Source organism: Hemibagrus wyckioides, linkage group LG17, assembly GCF_019097595.1.
Source record: "Hemibagrus wyckioides isolate EC202008001 linkage group LG17, SWU_Hwy_1.0, whole genome shotgun sequence".
Taxonomy (NCBI): domain Eukaryota; kingdom Metazoa; phylum Chordata; class Actinopteri; order Siluriformes; family Bagridae; genus Hemibagrus; species Hemibagrus wyckioides.
The window spans coordinates 8,867,565-8,878,871 of NC_080726.1; the positions used below are offsets into that span (position 1 = coordinate 8,867,565).

General features: G+C 36.1%; 2 protein-coding genes and 1 long non-coding RNA gene across 4 annotated transcripts; 1 reads left to right on the forward strand and 2 right to left on the reverse strand.

Moving 5' to 3' along the window:
* Positions 1–9,390, forward strand: LOC131367556 (uncharacterized). 2 transcript variants are annotated; one of them, XR_009206948.1, is made up of 3 exons: positions 1–185; positions 4,988–5,103; positions 5,251–9,390. It is a non-coding gene; the product is annotated as an uncharacterized LOC131367556 (long non-coding RNA). The 2 variants fall into 2 exon arrangements; XR_009206947.1 differs by having other exon boundaries at positions 4,988–9,390.
* Positions 1,577–5,215, reverse strand: lta (lymphotoxin alpha (TNF superfamily, member 1)). Its single transcript, XM_058412924.1, has 5 exons — positions 4,971–5,215; positions 4,786–4,819; positions 4,597–4,623; positions 4,135–4,176; positions 1,577–2,375 (listed from the first exon to the last, which is right to left on the reverse strand). Exons 1-5 carry the CDS (start codon positions 5,073–5,075, stop codon positions 2,005–2,007), a joined length of 579 nt encoding a protein of 192 aa, XP_058268907.1. The 5' UTR covers positions 5,076–5,215; the 3' UTR covers positions 1,577–2,004.
* On the reverse strand, positions 8,697–10,772 carry apom (apolipoprotein M). The gene is made up of 7 exons (XM_058412922.1): positions 10,612–10,772; positions 10,143–10,282; positions 9,799–9,875; positions 9,561–9,668; positions 9,291–9,389; positions 9,067–9,100; positions 8,697–8,857 (listed from the first exon to the last, which is right to left on the reverse strand). The coding sequence occupies exons 1-7, from the start codon at positions 10,714–10,716 to the stop codon at positions 8,842–8,844; spliced, it is 579 nt and encodes a 192-aa protein (XP_058268905.1). The 5' UTR covers positions 10,717–10,772; the 3' UTR covers positions 8,697–8,841.
* Between the last annotated feature and the right edge of the window lie 535 nt (positions 10,773–11,307).

Consider the following 11,307-nt stretch of genomic DNA (forward strand, 5'->3'; position numbering starts at 1 on the left):
CAGTGCATTGCTAAACAGTGTAATCTGCAGAGTCAAGCAGGGGTGTTCGGTTTCCTGTGTACATGCACATTAAAACCACTAGCTTACAGGAAATGACAAGGCAAACAAACAAACAAGGAAAGAAATGGCAAAGAAGTGTCTACAGCATTATATTATTGGCAATGAACCCACACGCTCTGGTTAATGTAAGTAAACTTCACCGTTTATGATTCTTAGACAGCTTTTTACTGTTTCTTTTTTCAATGGATTGTTAAGTCACCATTGATTTAAGACTGTCAGAGCAAATGATTCACTGAAAGATAAGACCCTCGCTTTAGCTTTATCAGGGAACCAACATTTGCTCTAATTGTGCAGACACTGAAGAAACATTTAAGGTGGAAAGTAAAATCCATACTCAGTTCCAAGGCCGGGAAATCTTTTCCATGTTCATGAGACTAAAGAAAATTTTGAGGTCAGGTATTTGTTCTGTTAAAACTGATGTAGGAGAAACCGATGTAATGAGTCGTTGCCTGAGCTATTCTTGGAGCTTACACCACAAATTGTAAACCTACCTAGTATATAGACCAAATTTGGACATCCTGCTTCCGACATGACTTACAGCAGAGCATGTGGGGCACAAAGAACAATGCTGGATTAACAGTGAGCAAAGCAATTAGGTTTACGAATCGAAATAAAAGACACAAACTATAAAAAAAATTGAATTAAAATCTCAAACAAATTTCAAAGCTCAAATTCCGAACAATTCAGCGCAATTGCTGCTCATTAATAATAAATGGCAAAGCTAAGTTTACAGAAAAGCACGTTATATTGAATTTTGTAGCATTCTTTCGGTTTGATAAAGACTCAAATGATCTACTAATCTTTCACAGTTCTTGTGTGTTACCGCTTTATACTGAAAAGCTTGCTCATGTGATCAAACAGGAAATAAACTGGTAATTTTAACTTATTTATATGAATGCACCTGCTTTTTGTCATAAATGTCAAAGCAGTCTAGTGTAAGAGTAACATTTTATAGAGCAGTTATATATTCCAATTAAGTTAGAACTGTGAAATGATTGATGGGCTAAAGAACCCGGATCAGATGGCACGTGTGGTTCACTAGCGCCGTCGTGTGGTGAGGAATAGCAGAGGCATGAATATGCATATAGTTTTCATATATAGGGCTATATGTTGATCAGAGTGGTGTTTAATTTAATAAAAGAAGTATTTCTACTTGTATTCTTTTTGAAAAGAGCTTTATTGCCAAGAAGAAAGTAGTTAGAAATATGACAATGTGTATTGCAAAACATCCATATTACATGTTGCATGAATTATGTCAGATTAACACAGTACAGTGTTGGACCTTTAAGTAAATAAAAGGAATCTCAATTGATTTAAATAACCCTCATAAATAACCAATTTATCATTTACACTTAAAACATATTTAGAATACATAATAACACAATTCTAAACAAAGTATTTTGACACATCATATAAGCGAAGCAAAACCTAAAAACGGCATTCAGTGTAGATTCTATAATACCACTAAGGGCTGAGAACAGTCAATATACCAGAGCAAAAAAACTTAAACAAAAACCCATAGGACAATACAGAGGAGATGTGCCTCAATGATACAGTAATTAAGTAAGTAAATTAAGATAATTAAATGACCTGCACATTGTGTATTACATATACATGAGTTGATGTCAGATAGACAATGGAGACTACAGAGAGATTCACAATCTTCTCTCTCTGCAATTTTTCATTATTGAGTACATTCCTAGAGCCAATGTGACCTCTGGTTTTAGCAACGTATACTGTAGATGAGTTCAGTGAGAGTTTCCTCTTGTTGACCTCTCATTATAACTCTGACCATGATAGCATGAATCACAGAAGCCACATGATATAAAGTGTTTACTCAAGCCTTTCTAGAGAATTCAACTAGAGTGCTGCTAAAGACAAATATCAGCTCTGTCTGTTTCAGCATTATAACTTCTGTAAAGTAATTAGGAACTTGTCTTGTATTTATTTGTCCTTTTGCTTATCAAGCATATAGAGACCCCAGTATGTTTTTGAAGGATCCCTTAGTATCAAAGAAGGTGGTTTGATGTGAAGTTTCACACGGTCACCATTTTTCAGACGGATCACCGCCGACATAGACACGGTACCGCCTCGATGCTCGGCCTCGCTCAGTTTCCGGGCTGCTTTACCAGGGACGTTCTCATTTGCAACCAAAGTCACTGTGCCCTCCTCTTTTTCCTTGTCTATGAAAGTGACCTGGGCATAGGTTTGGTAAAATCCTCCGGTTGTAATTTCGACCAAGTCGTTTTGCAGGAGGAGGGTGGTGTTAGGGCAGAAGCATAAAGAGCTGTGTCTCCATGGTGATGTTTCATTTCCTGTTATACCAAACATTACATCAATGAATGCACATTAAAAAATGAAAAGAAAACTCATTGAATGGCAGTCTCTGTGCTTAATGCTGATATTAGAATGCTGTAAATTCCGTGTGTGTGTGTGTGTACCATGTGGCAGCAACACAGTGCAAAACATTATGCAGATACACATCAAGAGCTTCAGATAATATTCATATCAAACATAAGAAAGGGAAGAAAATGTGATATCTGTGACTTTAACCATGGGCGCTAACCTAGCCACTGAAGAGTTAACTCTCAGTACTGGTCCCAATCCCAGATAAAATGGGAGGATTGCGTCAGGAAGGGCATCCGGAATAAAACCTGTGCCAAATTGAAACGTGGGAGCTGATTGATCCGCTGTAGCAACCGAAAGAAGAAGAAGAAGAACAACAACAACAACATGGTTGTTAGCACCAGATGGGGGGGTTTGAGCATTTCAGAAACTGGTGATCTGGTATTGAGATCCTCCTGGTTTGATGTGATGTGATGCTTTTCTGCTCAATACAATTACAGTGAGCTACAACAGACTTCCTTTTAGCTCAGACAAGTCTGGTCATTCTGCTCTGATATCTTTACTCAAAATGGTATTTTAGCCTGCAGACTTGTTATGTGTTCTGTTTTAACACACCATTCTATGAATTCACAGGAATTCACAGGAATAAGCTGTTTCCCAAACACCCACACAAGCCTTTCTGGCAGCAACAACAATGCCATGGTTGTAGTCACACAGATCACTCCTTTTCTTCATTCATTACCTGAGCTCCAAATAAGGTGGACAGTGTGTGTATGTGCAAAATGGAAACATTTCAAAAGTTCAAGAGAAGCTGTGGTTTTATAAATATGTATAGTAGAAAAGTCCAATTTTGATCATATAAAGGGTCTCCCCAGTCCAGTTAAGGCTGTATAATGTTGTAAGATCTGGCTGTTTCCTATATATATATATATATATATATATATATATATATATATATATATATAAATACAGATTGTAAGGATTGTACTGAATTAAAGAATAGTCTGTATTAAACTTGTAGGAGGAAATTATGCATTGCCATGCAGAGGTGGACAGATCAGTGTGCAGTGTCAGTTTTTTTTGCAATAGTTGTGAGTTGAAACCAACGTACATTAGATTTTAGTCAGATAAATTTGTTCCATACGTGTAGGCCCTAGTCATAAATCTAACCGCATTGAGACGTACGAACACCCACTTCCAAACAGCAGCGGATATTAGACCCCCCTCCCCACAATATCTCCTTTTCCATGCACCTACGATTTCAGTTTTGAATTTTCCTTCTGGTTTATTATTTAATTAGGGTCTCGAACACTTTCTAATGCAGGTATTTCAGTTACATGGTAGCTAACTGAGAAAAAAAAAATTGCCTGATACATTTGTGGTCAATAAGTAGGAGGTTCCATAATCGCAAGTGCTTTCATTCTTAAACAAAGAATACTGTAACTGCATATTTTTAAACATGACTGAGTTGTTTCTGTATACTGACAGTCTTGATTTTTAATGCCTACAGCAGGAGGATAAGCAGGTTATACTTGTGCACTATTGTCCAATAGTGTTAGCTACGTTTAGTCAACCAGTGATCAGTTTATCCATAATAAGAGCATGCGTGCCACTTCCTCAAAAAAACAGAGAAAAGGAACAAAATAATGAAATCATCTGGTGACTGAAAGTCCCTTTCTGAGTTTTGTTTCATTGAGAGAGGGAAAGGGAAATAAACCTATTGCTTACCCCACACAAGATGGATGTAATTTACTGAACTCTGGTCAGGACCTTAAAAAATAATGTTCACACTTAGTTGACAATCAGAGCCTCTATAAACCAATATAATTATATATGCAAGCAGAGCCGTCAGACATAAAATACAGGGATTTGGACATCACCTATGTCTTCATCATGCAATACATATATGTAATATGTAACCATTTACAATTACGATATAAAACTAAAGAAGCATGTGATGCATTTGTGGCATATATAATAAGTGAAACAGGAAAAGACTATATAAAATAAATAAATTCCTGTTTGTCTCTTTTCCATATGTTTGCCTACCTCAAAATTGTTTGCTAAACTGTTGTTCATCTATTTAAGAGCTTGTATTTTGATTACTCTATGTATTGAAAGACATCAGACAAATGTTTTGCATAGAGGGCATTTGCTTCACAAATAGAGTGACAACATTAAATTTCTCACCTGAAGGTTTTGTAGGATGTGGTTCACCTACGAAAAGAAAGCCATGGAATTGAAATCTGATTTCATCGAACACAAGTTCAACAAATTCACTTGGTGTAAATCACACATCATCTCAGACACAACTACCATTTACAGATGAAAATAAACCTACATCTTTAGTCTCATAAATAAACACAAAAACAAGCCTACCTTCATGAGCGTCTGCTTTTATTTTTTCCGTCCTCTGTATGGGAATTATTATTAGAAGAATCAGCTAGGGTTAGGGTTGTTTTTGAATAAAATATATAAAATAAAATTTGTATAGTCCATTTATCACATTGCTTGAGTTAAGTTGAGCTTATAGCTACACAAATATTTTGATTTGAGATGTGTACCTGATTGTTCCCTTTAGTAATCACTGCGACCATGATCACAAGGGAGATGGACAGTAGGCAACACCAGCCGACCAAGAAGCTGAACTTGTAGCTGTGGTTCTGCATTGCTACATGAACGTATCAGAGAAAACAGGTTGTTAATAGAGAAGCCACACAATCTGTAGTAACACCACCAATCATGGAGCTTCTCATTTAAAAGCAAACGTGAAGATTAAAATAGCTGCTGATATGAAGGGTGCTCAGCATTTATGTGGTGTGTGTGTGTGTGTGTTATTTCAAGTGGAGCTAAAACAGTGCTGAGTGATGTGACAGAACAGTGGGTTTTCACCTTTCCAAGGTGTTTTCCCCTTTAACCCACACACAGAATTCACCCACAGGTGAGTGAAACATCAAGTCCTACATTGAATTAGACAACAACTTGGCATGTACAGTTTCTAGGTCTCAGGGAATTCTTCACAAAGTCTGAGTTCTTTTACAGTGTGGGTGTCAAAGTAAATTGTACACAGTTGCTTTTCATTAGGAATCCTAGGAACAGGAAACACACGTGGTTATTAGTGGTAAATATGATCGTATAATTTTGAATTCTATCTATCTATCTATCTATCTATCTATCTATCTATCTATCTATCTATCTATCTATCTATCTATCTATCTATCTATCTATCTATCTGTCTGTCTGTCTGTCTGTCTGTCTGTCTGTCTATCTATCTATCTATATGTGGGGAGAGAGAGAGAGAGAGAGAGAGAGAGAGAGATAGAATATATATATATATAGATGCTGATTTATTATCAGCATGTCTGAGCATATATCCTCTTTTCATACTGTTGCATATTTGTATTACATCACTTTTAAGGTCTTCCATTTCTTATCACATTCATTAATGTACTATACTTAATTAATGCCACAAGCCTTAAATTACTCTGCACATTATAATTATTTCTTGCCCATTATCCACAGCTCTATGCCAAGATAGCAAGTAAATTCAAATAATACCTCTGTAAGTCTAACTTGAAATCATATTTCTATGAATCAGTTAAGAGAGAATGTACTCACCTCATGTAGTGTAAAGACCAATGAACTAATATGTGTTTGTTCCAGTCACATACATCAACTCTGCCCACAGGATTTCCCCTAGTTTGATCTCTTTTGGTACAGAGATTCACTCTCTCACTCACCCTGTGGTTGGAAAAGAAACTCAAGCAACGTGGACATCTTCTTCTTATAGATTTAGAGAAAGTTCAGCTCAAGTTATCATTTCCCAGAGCTATGAAGTCACGTGATGACCATGACATATACAACAAATTCAATATGTTTGAAACCAAAGTAGGTTTTCTGAAGTATTTCAGCTTTTGTCGCATTCAAAGTCTTTGACTGCTTCAGATTCAGTGCATCTATATTAACTATATTACATACTGGTTTTTATCACTGATTAAATGGGTTTTAAGGTTCAGTTAAACTATAGAATTTAATCATCTGGACAATTTCTCAGTATGTGCATGGTGATGCAATGGATAGCTCATGGTCCCCGGTTTGACTCTCCAGTTCTCTGAGTTTTTTACTCTGCCTTCTAAAAACATTCCAGCAGGCATGCCTGTACTAAATTGCCCCTGTAATTGCTTCTCATTCATTACATCACACATACTTTTCCAGGAAAAATGACAATTTGATAATGAAATAAGATTAAAAATCATGTTTCACAGATGTTCCTTTATTTAGGCTGTCATTTAAAAAAAAAATGCATGGCTTTTTCTTCTATTCTCCAATGGAATTATATACTTGGCTTTTTATAATTGCTTCCAACCTTATTTGCATACTATGAAATAAAAAATAAATATTCTCAGCACACCAAGGCCGCCATTTATTATTTATTATTTTAAAAAAAAAGAAGAAGAAGAAAGAAATACATGCAAGGTATTCATGTAAAATGAAATGCAATTGACTTCCACATTTCGAGTGACAATACTTGTCTCAGGGTTCTTTTTTTTTCTTCTTTTTTTCACAGACTAATTCAGTGGTGTTCAATATATGGGACAACCCCGGGTAAGCCACTTGTACTTTCCTGCAAAGACACAGAGACACCCACGCAACAACATACCCCACCCACAAGATATAAACACACATACTCAGACTGGTGCTGTCCCTGGATCATGCAACTTACAAGGTTATAACATAAACAACAATAAATCAGCTATATTTCTGCAGGTGAAATGCAGAAGTACTTATTTAGTGTCAAAAGGTTACCAGCTGACTTGTTAGCTTTGCTTCTTTTCTCACGTCGCACATATTTGGCAAAAACATAGAAGAAAATAATGAAAATGTAATAAAATTTATTATAAAAAAAAAGAAAAGAAGACATAATCAGTGTACTCACATAACAAACATTCAGCATTTATCAAAGAAGGAAGAACATAGTTCAGAGAAAGGCTGAAACAAACATCAACATGTAGGTGGACAGTGATTGTGTGGGAAACTCTTTTGCAGAGCTGTAAGAGTTTTTTCCCCCATGTTGGCTGCTAAAGCACAGGCAAATGTCTTTCTGTTTTCATTTGTATGGGAGGAAAAACAGAAAGCGAAACAGAGGGAATGAGAAACATAAAAGTGTTGATATGTTAAAAACAGCATTACTGTTCCATTCATGTCCACAGAGCAAGTAAAATGACATTCCTCTTGTGGTTACCTACACAATCATGAAACACTGGCTGAATTCCCCGCTATGTCTTGGCCTAGTTTTTGTCACACACCTGATTTGAAAACGTGATAACGGTGCAGAGTCTGAAGCATAGGGCCAAACACATACACTGAATAACAGAGAAAAGACACAGGGCAGGGGCAGATTTCCTTCTAGTTCAGTCTATACATTCCTGCAACCTATCAGGGACAGTGTCAAGTAAGTACAGAGAGTGAAATGCCCACTAGCTTTGATTTTCCTGATTAAAATTGCACTACAGTTATATTATATTATTCATTATAGTCGAGCTGTTCTGCCACAAACCTGTATTCATTATTATATTTTTATATTGTCTATTTAGTTTCCCCTTTCCTACTTCCTACTGTAAATATATTCTATTTTTATTGTAATTCTATTGTTTTCCACTTCACTGCATGTCGTATTGTGTGCGGTTGTGTATGTGACAAATAAAATTTAATGAAACAATTTTCACCGACTCGTCGGCTATAAATCATTAGCCGCGATTGAGAAGGTACATGTGAATTACGTTAGGGAGTGTAAACATACATGAGGCAGATTATTCAGTCTTGATGGAGATAAAATTAGACAGAGAGAGCATACATCATTATAGTATAAATTACAGGACCGATGTTTGAACTGTAGGTTTAGTTGGGGGGGGGGGGGGGGTATATCTTTGTTTTTTGTTTATATTGTTTTTAATCCTACCATTTAATATCACAACTAGTCTTCCCTGCTCAGGATGTACTGTCTCGAGCTCCTAAGGCACATTACTTGAGCATGCTTTATGCTAATAAACTTTAGGGTTATACTGAAATACTATTTATAGCAAAAGTCTAAAACTCGTGTCCTTGAGGGCCACAGCGTTCACCTTCTTCACCTTCTCAGCCCATGAAAGTATATTTTAATTAGCTGAATCTAGAGTATTAAATAAGGTAGCATGCTAAACCTTGGAAGCATGGCCCTGAAATGGATTTATAGTGCTTAGAACCTTATTTACATACATTTTACATATTAAAGAAGTGTAATAACCACAAAATCACCACAAAATCACAGACTTTATTTGATTGATGTAAATCTGACAGCTCTAAATCGTCAAACTAATAAAATGTAGACAGCTCTGCTTCTCCAGGAGAGGATCTTCATCTTGTACATGCTGAAGTCTCTTCATCACAGGTGAGCCACTACGAGTAGTCAGCACTGAGGAATACATATGAATATTTTAAATACGATATATGTATTCATGTATTCATAATTCCTCTGAAATGATATTACTTGAGTGTTATTATTTCAGCTGAAAAAGAGAATGGATATTATAGCTATTCACTATAACAACAGTGCTGAGAACGAAGCTGTATGAATTTTCAGGAAGGATCAGACACACAGCTGCTCTCAGGTCATCTCATTACCTCCGCTTTTTTTTTTCTTCCAGCTTACAAAACTCTGAAACAGGAGAGAGATATTTATGACAGACATGGGGATTGTCCACTGAACATATAAAGACAGAATCAGTACATCACATTGCACTGGCATTTTTCTGAGTAGGTGCATTTCTCTATTCTCTGTAATTTGCACCGAGTTAACAGAAGCACCTGCGGAACTTTCAAAGAAGCAGTAGCAAATTATCACGCACCTTTTGTCCGTGGAGTTATTGAAAACTTGTCAATAAGACTGAAGCATTTCATTTTTGCCTTAAAGTTGTTCACCAAGTCCTCTGTCGACTCGTTACGTGCTGTAAAGACAAACCAAGAGTGCTTTAATTCCTCGCATGCAAAATTTGATTTGATGCAATGCATGCAAAAGCCACAATCATTATGTATAAAATATGCTTCACCAACTTTATACTGCCAGACTAGAGTATTATTTTAAGTAACTTAAAACTAAACTGTTAAAACTGACTGACCAAATAACATGATTCTTAGAAAGCCATTTTTGGGATGAAGCTTGGCGACAAGCATACAGGAGGAGCATTTTATCCATCTTCCATCCAAGAACACTCCAAGATTTTCATCTTTAGGTGGATGAAAAGAATAAAAGTAAGAACACTGTTTCGAGCAATGAAACGCTTTCAAATAAACACAAATGCAAAGATCACTCACTGATTCTGCTGGATAACATTGTAAATGCATCTAAAAGCTTACCCTGACCCTCTGTCAAGAGTGGATCCAGATCTGGGTTGATATGGTAAACCCAGGCCATGTTTAAACACTGATCATTCCTGCAATAACACAGTTTCATTCAGGAATGCCTACTGTAGTTGAATTTGAGTTTGTGCGAAAAAAAACTAATGATCTTGGAGCATCTGAATAAATAAACCCCTCATACTGTGTGTTACAGTGTCTTACAGATAAAATATTGGCATTTGGGTGTAAACCAGAGTGTGAATGAATCATAGACTTCATGAAATGGATAATTATTTTGGAAAGTCCCTATAGGGGTAGTTACTTATGCTACTGATCAAGTGGATTAGTTGCTTGTTACTCACTGATGCAAAGCTCCAACCATAATCAGAGTGTTGTTTTCACCTTTCTTCAGTTCAGCAACTGAATTATCCAGTGTGTTATAGCTTGCAATGTCCTCGTCATCCCATGAAGCCACTCCAACGAAATACCACTTTCCTAAATACTGAATTGGAAAGGGATAATAAAAATCATCAATATGGTGTGTATATACAAATACATGGACTGAACTGTCACACAGCGGTCATGAAGAACAAATATAAGCTATGTTATTAAGAGCTAAAGATTTCATTTAATTTTATAAGTACTATAAGGTCTATAAGGTCAAACTATCTAAGGGGATTTTCCCGTTAACCACTGCATCAGTGGGTTCGTTGCCATAGCTTTAAACTCAAAACCATAGCTTTAAACTTTAAACTCTTAATAGACATACTCGTCATATTATCATGCTATAATCTGATTCAATATTAAAGAAAGACACCCATTGGTTCTCACCTTGTCAGTAGATAGGACTTCACTGGACAGAGGAATTGGAGGAAGGCATGGCACTAGGACTTGTGCCACTGTGTAAGCTAAACCTAATATTTTGAAAAAAGCCATATCTGCAGCTCAGACAGCTTTCATGCACCGCTGATCCCTTACTGCTGACTGACAATGTCCGAGATCAGCATGACCTTAAATATGTTTGAGAGTTTATTGATCATGAGGGACAATGCCTGCAAACATTTAACCCTTTAAATTCTCAGGATCTTTCAGCAGGCCATCACATAAAAACACTTAAGCATATTATTCAGGAATAACTGTAAAACATATAAGACTAGAAGCAACTATAAGAGAATTGAATTATAAATGAGAGTTATTGTACAGCACTCTTTGTTATAAACTCCTGGGAACACAGTTTATAGCTATAAACTCCTGGGAACACAGTTCCCACTTGTTCCCAGCAAGTGGTTAATCCTGTAAAAAATTGCTAACATGTCTGTTTGGTCTAGTGTACACAATCATATAGAAAAACTATATAATATTTTTGCATTTTCTAGTTGACAAACTAAATTTTTGTGCTCTGTTTATTTTTTATTTTTTTATTTTTATTAAGTAAAAGTTCATATTTATACTGTCAATATTATTGTGAAATTCAAACAGAACATTGATTTGAGTTCAAATGTTAGCTCATGTGTTTGCAGACACACT

Excerpts from the sequence above, each read along its gene's own strand:
- lta (XM_058412924.1), bottom strand. The coding sequence starts at position 5,075 with ATGCAGAACCACAGCTACAAGTTCAGCTTCTTGGTCGGCTGGTGTTGC. Across the intron at positions 4,820-4,970 it reads TTACTAAAGGGAACAATCAG|AGGACGGAAAAAATAAAAGC; the intron begins GTACACATCTCA and ends ATTCCCATACAG. Across the intron at positions 4,177-4,596 it reads ACATCCTACAAAACCTTCAG|GTCCTGACCAGAGTTCAGTA; the intron begins GTGAGAAATTTA and ends TTATTTTTTAAG.
- apom (XM_058412922.1), bottom strand. The coding sequence starts at position 10,716 with ATGGCTTTTTTCAAAATATTAGGTTTAGCTTACACAGTGGCACAAGTC. Across the intron at positions 9,876-10,142 it reads ATGGTTGGAGCTTTGCATCA|GAATGATCAGTGTTTAAACA; the intron begins GTGAGTAACAAG and ends GTGTTATTGCAG. Across the intron at positions 9,101-9,290 it reads AATAACTCCACGGACAAAAG|AGTTTTGTAAGCTGGAAGAA; the intron begins GTGCGTGATAAT and ends CTCCTGTTTCAG.